The sequence below is a fragment of the Emys orbicularis genome, chromosome 17 (genome assembly GCF_028017835.1).
Source record: "Emys orbicularis isolate rEmyOrb1 chromosome 17, rEmyOrb1.hap1, whole genome shotgun sequence".
Lineage (NCBI taxonomy): Eukaryota > Metazoa > Chordata > Testudines > Emydidae > Emys > Emys orbicularis.
Window position 1 is genome coordinate 18,853,749 of NC_088699.1, and position 24,759 is coordinate 18,878,507.

Sequence of the window (24,759 nt, forward strand, 5' to 3'; positions counted from 1 at the left end):
TGTGAAATGGAACAGAATTCTATTTACAAAATGCTCTTCCCAATGCAATAAGCTAGAGCATTTCTCAATGAGTTTGTGGAGCTCATGTATAAAAGACAAAAGGTTAAGCAACACTGCACTGCCCAGTGGACCATCTGGTGAAAATTAGAACTGTCAAATCATGAAAGTACCAGTTCGTCAAGAAAATTCCACTTCAAACCACAGCTGGGGGAAAAAAGGGGATGGGCAAAACTAAGAAAATTGGTATTTTCAGCTTTTCTAAAAACAGAAGCATTAAATAACTTTAATCTAATTTCAATTGTTTTATTGGTTCTGTTCTGATGACCATATGGCTTCAGCACACTGAATGCTTAGCTCTCTGTCCCCCATACAAAAGCACAGGGAAATAACTAAGCATAAAATCTCTTCAGAGGAGACGCTCATCTCCTCTTAGTCCTTCTCCTCACCATGGGTGATAACATAACAAAGGTTCTTATAGTCAAGATTACCGGAGACATCTGGAGGGAAAGCAGCAAACATCTGGCTGACCTGCAAAACAAACAGGAAATAAGCATTACAAATGCAGGACGGTAGGACAGGAACTTGTACTGATCTCTGTGACCCAGGGAGCTCTTTGTGCCAACTGGCAGAGGGTACAAAGGTGCATAAGGGTTACAGGAATCCCCTGGATCTGGGATCCCCATACGAGTTGGCCATGGGCCATGTAAAGTCTCTGCTGAAAGCCGGTGTCACACTGGTCATCATAATCATTGTAAGATGTACATATGGCATATATGTGGGGAGTTATGTGTATATACCTGTTCTCTAGATCTGGGTGAGTTAGGGCAGAACACCAAAAGGTGATCTACAGACCCCTGTCAGGCAGGGGGCAAGAGATGCTTCTCTCTCTCTGACTGGTCATGTGCAAACTGAGCATTGTAAGGTTCACAATAGATGCCTGTTTACAGTCCAAGCAAATGGATCCCTGATCGCCATATTTGGGGTCGGGAAGGAATTTTCCTCCAGGGTTGATTGGCAGAGGCCCTGGAGGTTTTTCGCCTTCCTCCGCAGCATAGGGCAGGGGTCGCAGGCTGGAAGATTCTGTTGTGGGTGGGTCAGCTTTTGTGGCCTGCATCATGCGGGAGGTCAGACTAGATGACCATATTGGTCCCTTCTGACCTTAAAGTCTATGAGTCTATGATTGGGGTGAGCTGCAGGAAAAAACAAAAGCAGCAAGAGTTATTCTGTGTAGGAGAAAAAATGATGAACCTTTGGAACTCTAAATGGGGTGCAGATGAACCCCAGTTATCTTCAGGAAGGGGAGACAAGTTGCCAGCAGGGTTGGGCTCATGAAAGAAGAGTCTCAGCCACCCTAGTGGGAAAACGCTCTGGGAAGGACTTAGGAGAAAGCAGGACTGTATTAGACAAGAGGGCATCTTGTTAGTTGAGTGTAGGCTCTAGAAGGTGTGCTATGATTTTATTTTCTGTGTCACCATTTGTTTCCAATATTTCGGTTTGCTTCAGATGAATCTCTGTTCTTTGCTAAATAAACTTATATTCGCTTTCTCTGTAAATAAATCTAAGCGCTGTGTGTTAAGTGAAGCTGTGTTCTAAGGTGTAACTAGTGAGCTGGGGTGAGCTAGTCCTTTGGGAGGAGCCAAGCTGGGAGTTCTGTGACCCTTCAGTGGAATGGGGGCTGGGCACTTCAGAGGGATGCTCGGAGGAGTCAGGGGTTGGTATGTGACTACTGCTAACCTGCATGAGGGTCAGTGGTGCCTGCAAGGGCTGAAAGGGGAGCGCGTGTGTTGCCTTTGGCTGGGAGAAGCAGGGAGTTGACCCCTGGCAGGCACACACAATGCTTCCTCATGCTATGGGCAGGTGTTAGCAAGGTGCTCGCAACCCAGGGTACACAATCTCCATATGAATTCCAACCCAGTTCAGCTCCTCTGCAGCCTGGTCCATAGCCCACAATGGAAAATCCTCCATTGACTTCAATGGTTATTGGAACAGGAATCACAACACAGCTGACCTAGCTAACCCACTCCCATTGGAACCCACAGCCCCCCGATTAAAAGAAATCTCATCAGCATCCAAGCTAGCCCCTCACCCAATAGAATTCCATTCAGTACTCCAGTCTAGCCCCTTAACTAACAGACTGTAGTTTGAACCTCCTCTCAGAGCCCTGCCTCTCAGCCGGCAGAACCCAGGCTAAGTCCCACACAAAGCAGAACTTTTGATAGATTAGTTCAGGAATCCAACAAGATTCCAGACGAGATAAATCCCATAGAAATGGAGCCCAGATCATTGTTCCAGCCCACACCCAACGGAACTTCATTGCCTAGCTCACTGCAGAACAGAACAGCTGACTATAGGTCAGTCTTACACCTCCATGGAAATCCGAGGAATGCTTTTTGTATGCGATGCTGATTTAGCCATGAAATAACTTAGGGGAGGTTTTTTGTATTGTTCCTAATTGCCAGAGCTAGCATGGATCTCTCTATCAGTCTTGACATGAACTGAATTCATACAGCTAAAGAAGGGCAAATGCCCATTGCTGAGTAGCAGCTAGGGAGATATTCATATTTCAAAGAAGGTAAAAGGTCCTTACCTCTTCTTGACTGAATCGGTCTGCCTGTGTCATAAGCATTTCTTTGATGCTGTTCAGATAAAATGAAATTACCTGGTTAAAGGAAGATAACTGCACATCACATCTCAGATTGCAAACTGCTTTCTGAAAATGTGTGTGACTGCATAAATTAGAGCTGCTAATCCTCGAAAGATGTTGTAAGAGATTTACTATGATATCTTGGTTCCAAGAGCCTTCCCCCATCAATGTCACCTCATGGTTCTGCCAAGTTATTTTGCTTTGTAACATTTTAAGATTGTTTACAGTTATTATATTTGTAATATAGCCGTTTTCAACGCTTATCTTATCCTAAAATGGTGGTTTTCATGCTAGCTGTTTAAAAATGTGTGTAACTTAGCAAAGCTGAAGAAGAGATCATTTTTGTGACGTCTAAGGATGAAAGAAACAGAGCATGAAATGAGAACAAGGACATGAGAAAGAAGACTTGAAAGAACTCCAGCAGCTATTCCAAATCACCACATGAGTATTCTTTTTATTTTATTTTTTTCCCCAAGCACTCATTCCCAGAGGAGATTATGAACTGCTTGTATTTCAAGGTAAAGTATCTTGATCTGGAACTACTGAACTTTAACACAGACCTTATACCACACACAAACTCCCTCCTATGCAATGACATCAAAGAGAGAAAATACTCTGGGCCAGAAACTTAGCTGGCCTGCACATTGTTTCTGTACTAGTATACCTGTCAAATAGGGGTGTGATTTTTTTACCGAAATTCTCAGATTTATAGAGTTTTAAGGCCAGAAGGGGCCTTAAAATCATCTAGTTTGACTTCTTGTGTATCACGGGCCATTAAATTTCACTTATTTACCCCTATATTAAGCCCAATAGTTAAACCACTACAACCCCTAGTGTAGATGCAGTTATATCAGTATAACCGTACCTTAGGCTAGGTCTACACTACGGGGAGGGGGTCGACCTAAGATACGCAACTTCAGCTATGTGAATAGCGTAGCTGAAGTTGCGTATTTTAGGTCGACTTACCTGGCTGTGAGGACAGCGGCGAGTTGAGCGCTGCCGCGCCGCCGTCGACTCCGCTTCCGCCTCTTGCCGCGGTGGATTTCCGGAGTCGACGGCAGAGCCATCGGGGATCGATTTTATCGCGTCTTCACTAGACGCGATAAGTCTATCCCCAATAGATTGATTGCTACCCGCCGATCCGGCGGGTAGTGAAGACGTGCCCTTATACTGGTATAGCTTATTCCCCTCCAGTACAGGAATAGCTATACCAGTATAAAGAGCCTGTGTCCACTCTAGGGGCAGGTCTTCACTACAGGGGGAGGTCGATTTAAGATACGCAAATTCGCAGCCGACTTACCCCGCTTTAAGGACGGTGGCAAAATCGACCTCCGCGGCTTCCCGTCGACGGCACTTACTCCCACCTCCGCTGGTGGAGTAAGAGCGTCGATTCGGGGATCGATTGTCGCGTCCCGACGAGACGCGATAATTCGATCCCCGAGAGGTCGATTTCTACCCGCCGATTCAGGCGGGTAGTGTAGACCTAGCCTAGGTGGGGTTGTACTGTTTTAACTATACTGGTGTAGTTAAAATGGTACAACTTTGTGTGTAGATAAGCCCAGATCATTTTTACTTTCAACCTTTCCCCCATCCTTTATTCAATTATTAGAGCGCAAATTAAAACTGTCTTTATTGTTCTTGTTACCAAAGGATACTTGTGCACTCTCAGAAAGTCCTAGAGGAAATAGATCTAGACCTAAATCTAGAGGAAATATATTATAAATTGGTGACAGTGGGTTACAATTAGATATGTGCGTAGAATTTGAAACAAGAATTGAAATCCAAAGATTTCCATTTCAGTTTTATATTTTTGAAAATGGAACTGATTTTGAAAAACATAAAAATAGCCCTGTGCTATGTCATGGATGCATCTTCTGAAAATAGAACACTTGTGAAATGAAAAGTGCCAATGAATAATACAAAAATCAGAATTTCTTTATGGTAGAAGTCAATTTGTATAAAAAATATATGCTTCTGAATGTGCATACTGTTGTTGGGAAGGGGCCATTTGGTGAGAGATGAAATTTCTGGATTACCAATGGGGCCTGAGGAACAAAATAGTGAAAATATTCACACAAAATTTCTGGAAAATATTTTCCACGCTTTAACACAGCTCTAGTTACATTATAGTAAATTTCCTGTATTCTTTTCCCACCCTCTTTATTTAGCAAAGTCATATGAAGACTTTCCTTGTCACTAATAATTTTTGTCTACTTAACCAGACCATTTGTTACATTACCATTGCTTTTGCATTATCACATGATCTGCTGCTGCCTGTAATTAAAAGCTAGCAAGATAGTTCTCATGGAAATACATTGATAATTGGACATTTGCACCCTATAAAAAATAGGAGTAGAAAAACATAAATAGGAGGGCGCTGGATACACCAAGCAGATTGTTCAATGGGAAGAAGCACTTAAACTACTTGTTGTGTTTTAGGGATCCCAAATAAACTTCCATCTCATACAGGCTTGAATTAGGAAGAGAGCTGGGTGCGATGTGTCCTCTGTTCACGGGCTTAGAGTGTTTTTGGAAAGAAAAAAAAAAAGCTCAAATGTCTAATTATAATCTTCTGATGCATAGCCCAGCAGCCCTTGGCTTTCTCACAAGTAAGAAGGACTGAGTTAAGGACCTATGCACATTTTCCATTATTTGTTTTATAGGGAAACGAACACTCAGAATTTCCAAAACTAGAAGCTATGTACTTCTTTTTTGCATAGTATTTTTTTCTCAAAAAAAAAAAAAAAATTAAAAACAATCAAAGCCTTGTGGTGACTTTACAGAAACCAGTCAGTGCCCATTTGCTTTGATGTGGCACACGAGATTATATCTGTTCTGGCTAATATCGACTGGTTCTAATATTTAAAATATTTTGGTTGCTCCTTTGATTTCCAAATAATTTTAGAAAATTACCTTTGAAATCCATGGGGCAAGTTGCTTTTTATCAGGAAGAGCCCATCACGCAATGCAGTCTTGGAAAAAGCTATCCGGGTTCGTGTAAGCACTGGTTTAGATCATGGGAGAACATCCCCAATTCAGTCGTATCCTGTCGACTCTCCAAAGGGCCAGGAAACATTGAAACTCAAAGAGCTAGCTCCTCAGCTGGTGCAAATCAACACAGCTTCATTGACTTCATTATTAGAACTGACTGACATTGACCAGACTCAGTTCAATCAATGGGAATTGGGACTGAGTCATCTAACCTTTCCAAAAGCTACGCCAGTTTACTCCGGCTGTGAATCTGGCCCAACATATTTTCTCTCTTTGACGTCATTGTATAGGCGGGAGTTTGTGTGTGGTAAAACAACGTGGAGAAACAAAGTTTGTCATGGAAATTGGAAGTCTGTTACAAACTCCTGGAGCTTTTGGAAAGGTTAGAAAAGTCCATCCCAGTTGCCTTCGGATGGACTGAGTGAGTCATTTCCAGACAAGAGGTGAAAACATGCAGTGGGAAGAGACATAAAATCTCCAGAAGGATGTTAACTATATGAATCTAAAAAATAAGTTCTGATTAAAAGGTTGATGTGACTGAGTTTGGGGGAGCCATCCCAATGGTTTTAATATGGAGGAATATTATTTATTAAGATATTAACTGTCATATTGAAAGGGTTGGGTGACCCACTGTAAAAATGATTGCAAAACCTTCAAATGTTTAAAATTTGGAAGCATATGAATAGAAGTTAAACCTCAAAGACATTTATGGAATTGATTTAATGGTTTGTTCTATAATGATCAACATTACCCTCGGGTCTAATAAGTAAACATTATGCTCTGTTGTGGTGATGAACTAAAGCCATTGTCTAATGCTAGCTGTGCAGAGGAAGTGGGGAGGATGACCTTTTCCGTCAAGGAAAAAAAAAAGTATCGTGCTCTCTTCTTCACTTTTGGAGTCATTCCTAATTCCTAATTCGCCCCAGACTCTAAGAGGCTTCATTTGGACCTTGGCGTGTGCAAAGACTGCAGGATCAGGCATAGGAAGGGGAGCGGCATATTTTGTATCCAATATGTTGCTAAAGATGGTGGTGGGAAAATAATATTTCATGGTTCTGGTATCATCAGAAGAGCATATTTCATGGTTGTGATTTCACTACCATGTGATATGGCCTATTAGGCAATAGGATAAACTGTACTCTGGTATGTTGAGTCACTTCAGATGTCCCACTCCCACTGCCCAGCAAGGAGCTCTTCCCAAACTGTCTGGATAATATTAGCCTAAAAACAAACAGGAGGGCTCTTACCTCCAGTTCCTTCCAATTGTTAGCTACACCCACTTGATTAAATTGGGTTGTAGACTCTTTAGGGAAAGGGTTGTTTCTTAGGGTTCGTCTCCATGGACACTTAGTTTGTGGCAAGTTGTGGGTGCTAGCCTGCCATTAACTAACTATCAGCGTGGACCCCACTGATGTGCACTAACAATTCATTTATGCATTTTGATCTAGCCCTCTTTGAAACCTGACTAGATCAAAGCACATTAACAAACTGTCAATGTGCGTCAGCAGAGTGCACAGGGACAGTAGACTGTGGCAGGCAAGTATGGGGGAGATTCACACCCCAGCTTGCTGCAAAACTAAATGTTTGTATAGACAAGCCCTTACTCTCTGTTTGTACAGTACCTAGCACAATAAGGCTCTGATACTGACTGGGGAGTCAAGTGTAAGAGAAATAAATAACGCTAAATAAAGGAGACATTGTACATTAATTTATTTTTTTAATTTACTTGCACTATCCATCAGTTACACCGAACGCAGTCCACGAATACTCTGCTTCAGGCTACACATACACATCAGGGAGTCTGAGAGCAGCACAGACTGCTGGAGGTTCACTCACGTTATCACGGTGTTGACAGAACCCCTTGATGTGTTATCACTTTATAACTCATGGCTTCCTAATTAGTATCATTTACAAAATGGACATTGTGAAAGGCCCCAAAACTGGCTGCTGTAGCATAAGTAATTAGGCCCTTATTCTCAAGGTATTTAAGTACGTCTAACTTCAACCATGTGAGTAGTCCCACTGAACTCATAGGTCAGAGTTCCTTAGCTATTTTCCCTCCTTCAAATAATTTATCTCATGGGCCTGATTCTCATTTATATTAAGGCCCCTTTATACCACTTAACACCCCCATTCAAGCTCCTTTATGTTGCCAGATTGATGTAGAGAGGCCTACTGTATGTAAATAAAAATTGGGCCTCACATCTTTATATAAGCACAGTTGGGGAGCTGTCTTTAAAATAATAAATAATACTACTAGTAATAATTAATGATGGGGCTTCCACAAGGTCCACTGGTGATCTGGAAAGCCAGAGAAAATGATCATCTAGGAGTAGAGGGCTCAAATGGTAAACATTTAACAAGGGGAGATCCTCTCTGAAGCCGTCTCCCTGTATTAATTAAGCTGACTGCTCTATTTTTAAAAGAGGACTAGCCTTCCCCTTCAAGTCAAGCCCTCTTTGAGAGTTCTGCACCAGACACTCATTTTAATTTTACATATGGAGTTGATCTATAAAGAGTGGGTCGTGTGTTGATTTATATCCAGACCTTGAAAAGAGGCTATCTAATGGCATGCATGTGATTACATTTCCGCTGCCTCTTGCAATATCTAAAGACAATAACATCTCTTTTTGGGGGGATACAAGGACATTTATACAACAGTCTAGTCTTTTGACTGTTGCTTACAAAGCTACATGCTTTTCTGCCTGCCAGCTCTTCTGCCTCTTAGAATACTGTAGAATGTACATCCTTTAAACTGCCCCTTTAAGCAGTGCACTTATTTTTTTTTTTTAAGGATTATAAATAAACTTACTAGTCTGCCTTTATGTGGCCTTTTCCTTCTGGGTCGAAAATCTTAAAAGCATTCAGAATGGTCTCTTCTGGGTCCGTGCCTAAAAGAAAATGAAATATAATGTAGATGTCTCTGTGTGTGAGTGTGTGTATGTTTATATGGCTGTCTAATATTTGCTAAATAATTGCATTCATCTGAAAATGAATGCAATTCACTCAAACCTGCAGTTGTGGGTTTGAAGACAAAGGTTTCTTAAGTCTGCAGCATTTGTCATGTCAGATAAACAATAAAGGTGAATAGTTCAGTGTTCAGAAGCTTAAAAATAATAACTCGTATCTATTCTGTGTCTGCAGGAGAGAAAACTTCCAGGAACTGGTCTCCAATATCAGTACCCAGAGGATTAGCAGCTTTCAGAAATGAAAATATAACAAACTGTTTCCCCGGCTGGCTTCCTTTAATCTTGTACTGTACGTTCCTTGTAAAAACACTTTTTGATGTTACTTGTTCTCCACTATATAGAGGAGAGGTTATTTCCCTCGCCAAAGGAAATGGAGCTCGTCACCAAAACGAAGTGTCAATGAAATGCAATGGAAACAGGATGATCAATGTACAATAGTGAATTGTCCTTATGTTGTGTATTGTGTTTCCATCTGAGGATCTCAAAGCACCATATAACCCTCACTGACATGCCTGGGAAGCAGATAAGTATTAGTTGGAGAAAAGAGAGGGTCTTTTGGTTAAGGCACTAGATTGGGACTGAGGAGATGTGGCTCCTGTTCTCAGCTCAGCCACAGACTTTCTGCTTGACCTTGGGCAGGTCATTCAAACTCACTATGTCCATAAAACAGAAATAATAATCCTTCCTTTCTCCCACCCTGGGTCTGTCTCTTCTATTTAGACTGTAAGCTCTTGGGAACAGGGCTTCTTTTATTATGTGTCTCTACAGCTCTGAGCACAATCTTGGTTTGGGCTTGTGGGTGGTACCATAATAGAAATAACCATTAACAACAATAGTACAAAATCCAATTTACAAACAAGTAAACTGAGCCACACAGAGCATTTAAATTAACTAGAATGGTGAGTCTTTGAAGTGTAATTATAATAGGAAAATGTGCTCTCAGCACAGCAATGCCATTATGTCACACCATGTAACAGAGACAGAACCCAGGAGCTCCGACTCCTGGTTCTTTGCTCTGTCTATCAATCCACACTCCCTGACCACTCCCCAAGAAATTTCTTGCTAAGGTTTCACAAGGATATTTAGCACATGGCTGTGCAGTATCTGAACTGACAGGGTGGCCCATAACAGCGTGGTTAATGATCCATAAACTAGAGGACTTCTTTCTAGACCTTTGTACCACCGGCCAGGAGTATTCTTCTGCAAAATTCTGGACACTTATTTCAAACTGCAATGGCTATGCATTCAATACAGTGAGTGCTGGTATTTAATGTTTTGATTGTCTCATGCAGTGAAACTTATCCCAGCTCAGAGGAGGGGGTTGCATTTTAAGCAGTCACCTCTGCATGGGGGATTTTTTTCCCCCTTAGTGCGTTTCACATTTTCTACTCTGTCATATCCCTGGACTTCAGCTTTGAAGAGAAGCAATGCAGCAGGCATTCTTTATTGATTAGCTAGTAAATAAAGTGGTTTCTTTGATGTGAGGCATCTCTGTTTTCTGTACAAATTGCATTATTCCAACTCCCTGTAGAAACAGCTCCATGTGGTTGGCATTAACATAAACTGAGTTTTGTTAGCTGTTCATCTGGCATCATAATATCAATATACAAAGCTAAAGCTTGTCTCAAAAATCCCAGCTTCCCTTTTATGACAGAAATCAATTACAGCACAACAAATTTCACTTAGAAAGCACCTTTCACCAAACTCTCTGAGTGGTACTTAGCTAATAAAAAGTGTTGCAAAATTGCCATATCCACTTCCTCCAGCCCATTCTCCCTTTATAATTGTACTACAAAGACTCTTCATCCCAATTAGTTTTGATTGGGAATGTGCAGTCTTTTGGCTCTGCTTATTTTGCATGACAAACCCAACCAGAAGGGCATGACAAGCACAGCTGTGATTTTCCCTTTGACAAATGGAAAGAAGAAGAAGAAAAAAAAAGCTCTCCTGCTAATAGCCAACAGGAAACCTGTGGACAAGAGGGGTACACTTCACCCATTTACCTTCCTGTGCTGGCTCTGTTTTCATGCCACGCAGTTGGCAGGGCTGGAATCTCACCAGGCTTCAGCAATTGTGAGAGGCAAAGGACAGAAAGGAAAAGAGGCACTTTGCCAAGCGCTGTGTGATCATGGACATTATGAATAGGCAGGAGTGCACTCCAGAAGGGTGAATCAAGATATCCAGCAGATCCCAGCTAGAGCACCGTGAAGGAGGCTGAGTGTTACCTTCTGAGGGTATGGCCACATTGTAATCACGGCGTGCGAGCACGACATACTTTAATCTAGCTAGCTATGGCAGTTCGGTGCAGGCTAGCCCCACAAGTAATTACCCAGGATACCAGACGTGTACAGCCGTGGCTTCACTGCTCCAGTACCCAAGCTAGCCAGATTAAAACCAGCTAAGGTTTGTCTACACGAGGTGCAATCATATCCTGTGATTGCAGGGCTGACACACCCTAAGGATCTAAGGGCTTGTCTTAAATAAATAAATATGCACATACCACTGTGATGGGCAGATTAGAGAGAGAGATTAGATAAACTTTAAGAGATATTACTGGTTCTACTGACCTACCCCTGATTAAGTTCAAGTCCACCTCAAACCTTACGACTTTCTGTTCCAAGAGCAAGGAGCACTTCTTTGACCTTGACTTCAGTAATATAGACACAGCACAGCACAGCAAACATAAAATAAATAATTAAAATATGTTTTTAAAATCCCAACATAATATTCCCCCTTGAGAGGAAATGGGAGGAAAGAGAAAGACAGCAAACACTTGCTATAACACTTAATGGACTTTGGAAGGTGTTCAGATTGTAAGGGGATGAAGGTGGTACAAGAACCCGAACAGAACAGAATTACCTTGATCTGAAGGCCAAAGCTTTCTCTCCTCATTAATATTTATTGAGAAGGTGACTGGAGGTGCATCTTAGCCACTGGGATCTCTCTTCTGCAATTCTTGGCCACGTACAATGCAAAAAATTAAACTAAATTACTGGCTTCCAGTTAGAATCTAGTACCTGTGGCAGAAATCCCTGTATTTGATATAGCATTGGGCCAAATTCCGCTTTGTTCTAACTCTAGTGAAGTCAGATGAGATTAAATCAGTCCACTTTGCCCACTAAACATGCCCTTGTGTGTCCAAGGGCATGTCACTTAGTCTCTCTGTGCCCTAATTCCCTGTCTGCAAAAATGGAGATAATTCCTCCCTACCTCACAGGGGTGTTTTCAAGATGCATTGATCAATGTTTGCGAGGTGCTGAGATATTACAACAAAGAGGTCCTTATAAGAACACTGATAGACACCTCTCTAACCCACCAATGGTACTTACCTTTCAGTTTTTCACCAAACATAGTCAGGAAAATAGTGAAGTTAATGGCACCAGGAGCTTCCTGCACCATGGCTTCTAGCTCTTCATTCTTGACATTCAAGCGACCTGTAGTAGCAGAGATTATTTTTCATAATAAATAATCATTTTATTTCAAGAAGTGATTCCCCACTACCCCCTTCCCACTGTGGTGGTCTGGACTCAGCAGAACAATGTTAATGATGTGGTAAGACATAAGAACATAAGAACGGCCATACTGGGTCAGACTAATGGTCCATCTAGCCCAGTATCCTGTCTTCCGACAGTGGCCAGTGCCAGGTGCCCCAGAGGAAATGAACAGAGCAGGTAATCATCCAGTGATCCATCCCCTGTCGCCCATTCCCAACTTCAGGTAGATGTAATTCAAAAAGTCACTGTCATAAAACAAACTGAAGGAGTTGGCTACAGGATAAAAGGACAAAAGAAGGAATGGGAGGGGAAAGTAATAAATATGGGGGCAATAATAGCCAACATGGGGGCCCATTTCTGAAGAAACTGATTATCTTTCACCACAGGTGAAATCCAGAATTTCAGCCCTCATCCTATTACACAATCACCCATGAGATGGTTTTGTGATTATGCAATCATAATAAGAATGGACAGATGACTTGGGTAACCCTGTTTGTTCCCTTCCAACCTGCAGGACTTCGACTAGAGTTGAGATTCTGACAGCCCTACTCAAATTGAGTCGTACCTGGCTAGGTGTGCAGTCCCATTGATTTCAGTGGGCCTAGCTGAAGGGTGAGGTGCTATTCGGCATGAATTAAGGGTATCAGAAACTGGCCCTAGGAAATGAACATTCCAGAGTAACATTGGTTACAGGTGGAAATTTCCTCACTATCACTATAAAGATATGGGGAGCTGCAGCTCTTTGCATGGACTCTGCTGAAGTCTGATTCCACCACAAGGAGCACTACGGATTTTAATCATTAACTCCTCTTGATAATATCCAGATGGCAAAAGCCCAGACACCTACATCACTGTTCAAGCCTCAAATACTGCAAAAGGGATGTAGCTCCAGGTTTGGGTTTATGACCCTTTTGACCTTCCATTGCATGGGAAGGCCTGATGTTGTAAGGCGTTAAATACGCTCTAGCCTTATGGCTTGAAAAAGGCCTTCATTAACCTCATGACACGCACATTCCAATCTAGGCACAGAGGAACAGACCTTCACATGAAGTTCCCACGTTGGCGTGGGAAGGATGGCGGCTGGTCCATGACAGAAACATTAATTGGTAGATATTTACATGACTCTTAGATGAAAAAGGTGCAGCTCATGAATCCCGGATAAAAAGGCAAATCAGAAATGCCAGGCACGGACCCCTACTTGGGTGGGCTAATTATGAAAGGGTTGATGGGGAGGGATCAGTCTCTTAGGAGAGGATGTCAGCTGCACCACTCTCTATCACCCGCCAACGAATCCCGGAATGGCCCTCATTTAGCCTTTGAAAGGGGCTGCTCAGTAAACTTCCCGGCTAGAGATAGACAGCCAAGATAGCAGCTACCAGCCATAGAGGAGGAGGATCAAATTGAGTAGGTTTGGCAGGTTTTCCCTTTGGCTCTCTGAGCCTCATGCATATCTTATGACTCATCCGGCTCTAATTTTAATATAATCCTTTCATATGCGCTTGAAATTTAAATTGCATTTAGAGTACTTTTATTTATTTATTTATTTATCTGTTTGTTTGTTTGTTTGTTTACTCACCCAATGCAGCAAATGTATCTCTCAGGTCTGCTTTGTCAATGAAGCCATCTCTATTCTGATCCATAATGGTAAAAGCCTATTAAGAGAAAAGGGGCATTATGTTACCATTGCCTCTTGATGTCCCACTGTCAATCCTGATATTCATCAATGTGGTATTATATTTGCGTTAGAAAGGGGAACATTTATCTTTCCTTTATTAATCTACAACGTACAGCGTGATTTTGCTTTACTTACTTTCAACACGTTAATGTATCTTGGCAAGAGATTTAATTAAACCCACCCAAACTTCTTCTTACTAAATTAACACTCGGCGCAGCATGGAGTTGGGTCTATGCCAGTGCTGTCAGATCCAGCCATTCGGGCTTTAACCCGTGAAAGCTTGGATTAGGGAAGCTCTAGTCACAGCTGCCACGGAGGCTGTTACATGGGTTGTGTACCCCTGCCTATATCACATTGTCCTGTGCGGCTAGAACAAGCTGTAAGACAATTAACAAGAGTGGCCATCACAAACTCAACAAGGAGTCCGGTGGCACCTTCAAGACTAACAGATTTATTTGGGCATAAGCTTTCATGGGTAAAAAACCTCACTTTTCCCATGCATCTGATGAAGTGGGCTTTTTACCCACAAAAGCTTATGCCCAAATAAATCTGTTAGTCTTTAAGGTGCCACCGGACTCCTTGTTGTTTCTGTGGAAACAGACTAACACGGCTACCCCCTGATACTTGACATCACAAACTGGTGCTGAGTTAAAGTCAAAGTTCTGTGGGGGCTAACAGGGAAGCCTCAAAGGGGGAGGGATAGCTCAGTGGTTTGAGCATTGGCCTGCTAAACCCAGGGTTGAGAGTTCAATCCTTGAGGGGGCCATTTAGGGATCTGGGGCAAAAATCTGTCTGGAGATTGGTCCTGCTTTGAGCAGGGGGTTGGACTAGATGACCTCCTGAGGTCCCTTCCAATCCTGGTATTCTATGATTCTATGAAAGGCTCATAGAGGAAATAAAAATACAAAAGTGAAGTAAGAAAACTCAGAAATCTCTACTTTGATGTGTTATTTATTCAACCCAGGCTTGTTGCCCTTTCCATCACACTGTGTCCTTCAGGCTGTGGTCTAATTGTTCTCTGAATGACCTCAGTACGTTGACCTTAAAATATCTCCTGTCAGGCAATTCTCGATAGTTTGCGGAAAATACACTTGTTGTTTTGTAGTTTTTAGCCAACACACAAGTTTGGAACTTAAACCTCTTCCCCAATCATCATTAAATATGCCTATCTATCTACCTACCTACATACATACATACAATGGTCATAATTTAAAATTTTCTTATACTTTGAAAGATTTTAATGATTTGAGAGATATTTTCCTGAGCTCACAATGGGAATGTTGGAAGAACCAATAATATCTCTGAAAGTGGTATCTATCTATCTATCTATCTATCCATCCATCCATCCATCCCAGGGACCTTCTACATGCTTTCCAAAGATACACAATCAAGGGAATTCAGGCAGACTCATAATATCTGGCTACAGCACTTTTACTGGAGGAATCTCAGTACTCATAGAAACCATCCTCAAATCCCTCCGCACACAACAGGCCAGCTTCCCCCAAGACACTACCAACTTCCTCCAGAAACACCACAACATTAACAGCCTCCTCAAGAACACCATCCTTGCCACCATTGATGTCACCTGCTTCTACACCTACATCCCTTACCATGATGGCATTGCTGCCTGCCTCAAATGCTTACAGGATAATGTACAACACTCACCTATCCATCTAAATGCATTACCAAACTCATTGATTTAATCTTCGCTCACAACAGCTTCACACTTAACAACAAACACATTGTCCAAGCTATGGGAACAGCCATGGGTACTAAGATGGCTCCCCAATATACCAACCTCTTCGTGGGCCACCTCAAAGAAGAATTTCTGGAAAAATGCACCACAAAACCAATGATATGCCTGACATACATCAAGGATATTTTCATCTCCACCATAACTTCAACCACCACCACCCATCCATCAAGCTCATTCTAGAACACTCCCACACCACCAACTTCCTGGACATCATGACTAGCTTCTGCAACGGAACCCTACAAAAGACTATATACAAGAAACCCACAGATCACCACACTTATCTCCACAAATGCACCCCAGGCACACAAAACAATCTGTTGTCCACACCCAGGCATTCAGATACCACAGAATTTGCTCTGAGGAGGAAGTCTGGGATACACAACTAAACACACTTAAAACAGCCTTCACTAAACAAGGACACTTTGCCAGTGAAGTAGATCACATCATGGAAAGGGACACCCAAATATCCTGGGAGAACATGCTTCAATCCAGGAAAAAAAACCCATTGACTGCACACTTCTAGTTGTCACCTACTACCCCAGACTGGAACATATATGGACTATTATCAAACAATTACAACCCATGTTGGATGGGGCTCACATCCTGAAATAAATTTTTCCCAAACCCCTTCTTCTGGCCTTCAAATGATGCCCCAATCTCACCAAGCTGATCATCATAAGCAAGCTCCCCACAGACCAGGACCCACCAACTCAAAGTGGTACCAGACCCTGTCAGAACAACAGATGCAAAACCTGCAGACATATCTCCACTGCTACAATGATCAACATCTCCTAAAACACACCTTTCAAGGTTCAAGTGTTCTACATGCCTATGTAGGCATGAACATGTGATGTACCTCATCCAGGGCATCAAATGCCCCAATAACGACTATGTGGGTAAAACCAGACAATCACTACCCTCTCAAATGAACTCGCACATTAAAATGATAAAAGACAAAAACACCATTTCACCTATGGGTGAACACTTTTCATGAAGCGATCGCTCCCGATCTGACCTCTTGATACTCATCCTCAAAAGAAACCTACACAACCCTTGAAAAAGCAAGCCTGGGAACTTAACTTCATAACTCTCCTAGACACTCAAAACCATAGACTCAGAGACACTGGTTTTAAGGCTCATTACAATTTGTAACATCCCATTGCCTGCTTACCCTGAATTCCCCACTTCATTATAAGTAGTCTCCTACAGCATGTGTAAACCCTTATGCTTAATACTCTTACCTTGAATTGCCAACTTCATTTTAAGTGGTCTCCCACCATGTGTTATCTCCTTATCCTTAATAATTTGTCCCAACTTGTATTTAGCTCTGGTTTCCTTCCCCAGACCTGCAGGGAGCTCCATGAAGCTCAAAAGCTTGTCCCTTCCACCAACAAAATATCTTCAATAAAAGATATTTGCCTCACCCGCCTTGCCTCTATCTCTCTACCTGTCTTTTGTGCCCATTTCCATGGTACTGTATCTTTTACCATCTCTGATGTCACCTTGTTTATTGATACACATTGACTATAATGAGCGGTAACATCCACAGGTGCATATAGCTAGCTCACTGTATCCGCCTACCATAATTTGTATACATTTGTAGTCTACAGCTCTGTGAGGTGCAGCCCCTTCCATGATACCATTTTATCATCGTATCTTCATGCAATCTCACCTCGATTTCTCATAAAACCTCAACTTTCAAGCTCCAGTGCGCCTCTGTGATCATTTACAATAGTGTATATTCACAATAATTGATTCCTATGCCATATACTCATCTAATGATAAGTTTAAATCTACTCGCCATAAGTTATTTTCACTCCTCTTGCAGGGCTGACTGTGTAGAACAAGTAGAAGAGAAGAAATGTGAATAGAATAGTTCTACACACATACACACAGAAGAGAGGCAATATATGATATAAATACTATGTTTGCTTCTTGACAAGTGGCGTTTAAAGTAACATAATCATTGTGATGGTGAACAATCCTTCTATACCTGGAAATAGGTGCACAAATAAGGCAATTCTCACGCTCTAACAGAACAATAATGTGTTTTGGTTTTTAACTCTGCAAAGAATGATTATATTTATAAAAAACCCTGGATTTTGTTACTGATTTTTAAAAAGTCACGTGTCCGCTTTTAAACTATGGTATTAGGCCCAATTCTGCAAGCGCTGTCAAGTCTCTACTGCCAGGGTTTCACATTGGCTTCAATGGTGCACTGTTGCCTCAGCAGGACTAACTCATAGTGGTCTGTACTAAACTCAGTTCTAGTCCCTGATTCCACAGTCATTGAGAATGTGCCCAATCTGAAGCATGTGAATAGTCCCACTGAATAATCTTCAGAGCCGATTACAGTCAATGGGACTCTTTCCATTGATTTTAATGGGCTTCGGATCAGGCCGTAAGTGCATAGCGTTGTCTGAAATTTGAGGGCGAGGGGTGAATCTCTTTTTGGTGAAAATGGCTTTGATTTTTAATTTTAGTCAAACCTCCCCAGTTTTTCAACCAGAAACCGAAAACTTACCACAAATGGTTTCAGGTTTTGAGTTTTGCGTAGGGAAAAGTAAAACCAAACTTCTGCAAGAAATATTTTTAAACAATCATTTAAAATACTTCACCAAAAAAATGGCATTTTTGACCAGCTCTAGTTTATGCAGGTGGGTTTTAGATGGCAACCCTTTAAGAAAGAAAATGGGCATTGATTATGATGCTGATAAAAGCTGGTTAAGTGGTGTTCCACCGAAAAGGCTAACAGTTTCAATGAATTTTCTTTGGTCATGTTCACAATCTCTTGTGTGGGTTCTAATGGTCGTTCATAAGACTGAGCTTCAATAATGTGAATCCTCATGGAAAGTGAATGTTAAAGCCACATATATAAAAATGAATTGTATATATTCACACACCCCAAGAGTCACTCTGGAAGTGCTTTTCAGGGAACAGAAATGATAGGATACATCTTACCTGACCATCCAGAGCTGCTCAACACAGCTCAAAGAATGAACGTACAAAACGACTTGTAGTCAATACACAAAGTTAACGAAAGTCGTGGGGTGGCAGGGAAAGCAATGAATAATTTAAAATGACAAATCTGAGAAAACTGTGATGTGCTCATGGACATTCCAGAAGCAGAAAAATAGCTTAAATACATCAAATAAATTATCCATCATTAATTACTCATTCAGCTCTTATGCCTGAGTCATTAGTTTTGACTCTACACAGGTAACTGATCAAGGAATCAACAATACATAGAATATCAGGGTTGGAAGGGACCTCAGGAGGTCATCTAGTCCAACCCCCTGCTTAGAGCAGGACCAATCCCCAGTCAGATTTTTGCCCCACATCCTTAAGTGGCCCCCTCAAGGATTGAACTCACAACCCTGGGTTTAGCAGGCCAATGCTCAAACCACTGAGCTATACATAGCTAACCCCAAACTCTCCTTGATCTGCAAGAGCCTGAATTAGTTAACCTTATGTGCACCACTGTAAAACCCTTATTTTGGGAAGAGATAGGTTGAGGGTTTCGTGGGGATTGGTTTCTGGTTTGGGGGTTGGGTTGTTGGAGAAAGGTGGGTATTATGGAACTATCCATTAATTAAAGCCCCAGTTAAGGAAAGTATCCCAGCATTGAAATACATGCTTAAAGTTAAGCATATGCTTAAATGATGTCTTGCATGTGAATAGCCTTAAGCATGCGCTCAAATGCTTTTCTGAGTGAATTGTATAGTAATTTTTTTTGTATTGAGCTTTGTAGGTTTTTAAATAATGTGTAACACCTAGATCTTGAGCAAAGAAAGAAAGAAAGAAAGAAAAAGAAAAATTCATAAAAGTGCAGAAGTAAAATGTTATCAGCGAAAACCACTAAGATGATTCAGAAAACAACTGTGTAGTCTATTAAAGCAGATGAACAAAGTAATGATTGCAAAACAATCCTAAGCAGTGATGGGAGAATGTATAACATAGCAGTACAGGATAACAAAGTTGGCCCACCTCTTTAAACTCCTGAATCTGGGTTTGATCGAACATGGAGAATACATTGGAACCACCTCCTTCTGTCTTCTTCTTTGCCTTTTTTGGAGACTATAAAAGAAATAAAAAGATCCAGTAGGTAATAAATAACACTTGGAACACCAGGTAAGACAACCACATTTATAATGGAAGGTAATATGCATGCACAAGTAGCATGAGAGGGTTGTATTCGGTTATATTTTCTCCCACGTTTGATTCAGTACTTAGTTGTGCAACAAATATATAAACACAGAAAAATGCTGCTTGGTTACAAAAAAAATGGGGTGCATTTTTACCAAGGAGTTTTGTTGCCAATGGCTTTCTATGGACTGGATTGTAACCTGATAATCCAGCCTGAGTAAGAGGCAGTACATGGTTATGTTGCCCCAGAAGCAGTACAGGAACCAGACTTGGAGAGTCCAAGCTGGTCTTTGCTTTCTCCTTGCTTCTTGGGGGCAGTGGTCCATGCCAGCCCATTTGCTAGTGCTGATTACTTTCCTCTCAGTGCTGGCTCTGTTATGCTGGCTGGCTGGTTGGGGGTGGAAGAAGCTAAGACTCTGACCTCTCCCCACACCGTGCAAACCTGTGCGAGAATAGTACCCCCCAGCAGCTGCTCCCTCCCCCTTCCCTGCCGGCTCTGGCAATGCAAGGAGCCTGCATTGGGGAGTGAGGAAGCTCCTTGTTCTACTTTACTCCCCTGCCAGATCCTCAAAGGTATTTAGGTGCCTAACTTCCGTCGATTTCCACACCTAAATACCTTTGCGGATCTGGGCTATATGTCTTGCCTAAGGTTGAGGGTATGTCTACACAGGGAAAAAACCCACATCCGCGAGTCAGGCTCTGAAGCCCAGGAGGTTCAAAGCCCAATTTAGAACACCTACTTTTAGCACACGCCCAAATCTGTAGACCCATGCTCTGAGACTCACCACTATAGGGTTTTTTGCTGTATAGACAGACCCACAGGGAATCTATGGCAAAGCAAGGAGCTGAACCTAGGCCTCCTGAGGACTAAGTCAGTACTAACCACTGGACCATCCTTAACCCCATTTGTACTATAGTCCCGTCTGCCCCTTACGTAATAGAAAATGAAAAATTCTGTTCTGTTTGGACTACGCTGTACAGAACAAAAGGCAACTTTCTCCTCTCACCAAAATCTGTCAAGATTCAAATGAGATCCTGGGAATGAGAGCTGGTCAAAGACGTTTTTCCATCTAGCACTGCTGGAAATATATAAAAAGAACAGGAGTACTTGTGGCACCTTAGAGACTAACAAATTTATTAGAGCATAAGCTTTCGTGGGCCCACGGCTGTAGCCCACGAAAGCTTATGCTCTAATAAATTTGTTAGTCTCTAAGGTGCCACAAGTACTCCTGTTCTTTTTGTGGATACAGACTAACACGGCTGCTACTCTGAAACCTGGAAATATATAGTGTCTGGTCAACTTAACTTGCCATGCAGATTTTAGCATTCAGCCATCCTGGTGAAGATCTCATGTTATGGTATATACCCCACACACGTACACACATTGTACCTATCTTCTGGAACACAAACTCCTGTACTATGGGAAATGCATGAGAGAATGTATTTGCTGGGAAGAAAAACAAAGACAAAATGCCACCCAAGACGTGGAAAGATATGTGAACAAATGGAATGTTTAATTAATGTAGAAATATTGATTTTGGAAAATAAACAGATTCCCTCCTCTTCCTCACACAGAATGAGTGTTGTTTTGAGCCAAAATGGGCAGCATTTCATGCAATTTGAGGTGCCTGGTGGACATTTTCAGCATTTCCAGTTAAAGTGGAAATCTAGGGACAACCCCACTTCTTAACAGTGTATTCATTCCCCAAGGTAATAAGAGAACAGATGTTAGCCCGTTGAGTACACTGACACTTCTCTAGGGGCTAATGACTTAACAATGTAAGCAGTACTTGCAGGGCTGGCCTTAGATTTTGGGGAAGGACCAGGAGGGTGATTTCATAAGGGCTTCTCAAATTTAGCTGATCCATCTGAGGGGGCAATTTTTGAGCCACCACTAGCTTTTTTTTGCTGCAGATAAGGGGAGCCCTGTTGCTCAGTCCATGTATGATTCACCCTGATAAATTTCCTCCCTAATAATCAATTTACTTTCTGAGGTTAACACCACAATGAAAAGGGCTAGAATCCTCATCCTACTCCCCTCAGGGCAAGGCCTGATTATACCATGCATTGGGTACTCCCTGGCTAATTTTGGTGAGTTGTCTATATAGACAGCTCAGAGTGCATACACAGTAGGGACTTTAAGCAGGAGTTGTAGTTGTATGAAATTATGTGGTAAAACCCAGAGATGTGGCACATTGTCAATACAAAAAAAAATCAGCTCACTTTTTTTAAAAAGGAGTGTTAAAGCCCATAGAGACTGAAGCATATTTATTCACAGAATAAGTACAGCACCGGGCAAATTCAAACCCTTAACCTCACCACCTCAATGATTTGTTAATAGGCTTCAATCCTGACCCCTAGGAACCACCTCCAGGGTTGATAAAGGATTGTTCACTGCCAATATTGACCATTCTGTCTTTAATTTTTCTGCTGAAAGTCCAAGTATGGGTCCCAGTTAACACCTTTTACAATGTGGTTCCCTGCGGAATTGGACTGAGACCACCAAATCATTTCACAGAGGCCACCGAGCAGCTGTCAGATGGTAGTGCCTTTCCATCACTGGGTCCAAATTCAAACTGTTGGATCTAGGGCTCAAAGGATTATCATCCGTCTGCTGGGCTATCCAGCCTCCCAAATCCCCCCTTATAGGTGGTGTGGGTGGGTGGGTGTCTCACTTGAATTGCCAGGAGATCCATATTCACAGGGCGGAACCCCCAGAATCTTGGGAGAATGGGAACGTGAGGCAGCCCGAGGGGCTATCTGCCGGAGATGAGATTTCACCTTGTTGGTGGTGTAAGTCAAACCCAAAAGGCAGCTAAAAGAGAAATGCGTCTGAGCTGCAGAGTTTGCACTTGGATCGAAAACTCCCCACAGTTCTGCAGTGATTAAACCAGGATTTCGTCTGAGGCTTATCTCTCCAAAACAATCTAATATCTTTGTTTTACCTCACAGGACAGTGAGCAGGGCAGCAGATGGGGAAGCAGAACACCTCGTTTTTATTCTTGGATATATCTGTGGTTTACTGCCTGGCCTTTAGCAAATCACTTGACCACTCTGTGCCTCCGTTTCCCCATCTGTACAATGTGGTTAATAATATCTTTGCTAAGTGCTTTGAGATCTACTGCTGAAAAGTGTTAGATAAAAATGTTAAGAGCTATGAGGCGGTGCGGGTTCCCCAACTGAGATTCCAAAGCCTCTGACAGAAAAGAGTCTGGAAGAATGTTGCGATGTCTGATACAATTCCAGCCTGGGTGTATTTATCACCCCACTGAGAAGAAGACAACAGTTCTTTTTCAAAGGGGACCTCAGAGCCATCACGCATCGCTGCATTATATCACCAGTGCTAGTGCTCTGTCAGTTGGCTTGGGTTTCTAAGGATCTTTTTGTTAATTTTTAGATGCTTTAAATAAAACCCGAATATGAAAAACCCTGACCCTGAGACAGCTCAGGCTAGCCCAGTGCTTGTTGTGTTCTGGGTTTCCTTCACTGAGATTCTTTACATTTCTGCTGTCTGGTAGGGCCTGGGAGTCGGAGAGAACAAAGATAGACAGAAACAGTGAGTCAGCGTCGCCTCCGCCTCTCTGGGTGCAAAGTAAGAACAGGGATCTGCGGGCGGGGGGGTTAGAGAGGGGGTGTGTTTGTGTCTACAGGTGAAGAATTTCTTCTGCTGCTTTAAAGGTGACCTACGCACACAAGCAACTTAATAACTGCAGCGGCTGTATGGCAATGTAAGTTAGGTCAATGTAATTTTGTAGTGTAGACTTGGCCTGTCTGTTTCGCACCATTTGGATCCTTTCGGAGGCAGGGCTTGCAAGGAATGATCTATTCTAGAGGAGCAAGCAGCATAAACTGCTCTGAGAGCCACAATCAGCATTTCAAGCAGGCAACACAACAGACACTGAGAACTCAAATAAAAACCTGAGCTCTCAGAGCACAGAAACAGAGGATCTTTTTATTACCCCTTCTATGCTCACAAACAAATCCCTCCTCTCACCTCCCCACACACCATCGTACACACAGCTCCTGATTCCCTCCCTTCCCCCTCCACGATCCCTTCCATATCCCTTGAACTTCATCCCCCACACATCACACCAACAATCTCTCCTGTTCCCTACAAAATCCCTCACCCCAGCCATCTCTCTCTCTTTCATAAACACACACACACACACAGAGTCCACTGGCTTCCATCACTCACACACACACACACATCGCAGTCCCCACGACAGCCTGTTCAAACCCTGTGCCCCAAATCTCCTCTGCGATCCCCTTGCGCTACATAAGCACATGATACCTTTTCTCCTCTGGCAAATATACACATAAATGGCCCCCTCTCAAGCACACAGAAATGAACAGCTCACCCCCTCCAACACAAACTTCCCCCCCCCACACACACACACACTTCCATAGGAAAGGCACGGGCCAGAACTCCAGCTGGTGTAACTCGACCTTGCTCTATTGCGGTCAATATTTTTTAGTACAGGTGGTACATTCCAGGCAGTCTAGCAAGCTGCAAAACACATTTCATCAGAATGTGATCTATTTTTGGGTACATGATTCCCTTCAGCACACACAATTCACTACAAAGTGTCACCGAGCTGAGTGAACGCAGGAATGTTGTTGGAATATGGAAAAGCTCTCTCTCTCTCTCTCTCTCTCTCACACACACACACACACACATAGAGACATCACAGATCCAACTTTACTGAAAATTCCCTGGTATTAACTGGGACCTATAGACACACAGTTCTCAGAATTCCATTCTGTAACACTTGTGTGGTCTGCTTCTTGTTAGAAAAATTATCTCCCTGAACCCTGCCATTCTCATTCTCTTCAATCCTGTATGTCAGAACCTAGTAGCACTGGCTGACTTCTAATTATTTTTTACTGTGGTGCTTTGTCTGCACTAATCCTTTGAAAGTAGCTTTACTGAACATCTGAAATATTATGATGCTATAAAACCTCTGTAATATTTATAAATCCCTTAAGACATCATAAAGGGGGGGAAACCCTCTTCACAGAGTTCATCTTGCATAATTACATATACATTTCCCTCTGATTAATAAAAAATGATCTCTTCCTTATGT

At 42.3% G+C, this 24,759-nt stretch overlaps 1 protein-coding gene across 1 annotated transcript; it reads right to left on the minus strand.

Annotated features, from left to right (window-relative positions):
* Positions 1–429: 429 nt before the first annotated feature.
* Positions 430–19,606, minus strand: MYL10 (myosin light chain 10). The gene is made up of 6 exons (XM_065418271.1): positions 19,517–19,606; positions 13,675–13,750; positions 11,934–12,038; positions 8,448–8,526; positions 2,588–2,636; positions 430–528 (listed from the first exon to the last, which is right to left on the minus strand). The coding sequence occupies exons 1-6, from the start codon at positions 19,550–19,552 to the stop codon at positions 430–432; spliced, it is 444 nt and encodes a 147-aa protein (XP_065274343.1). The 5' UTR covers positions 19,553–19,606.
* Positions 19,607–24,759: the final 5,153 nt, after the last annotated feature.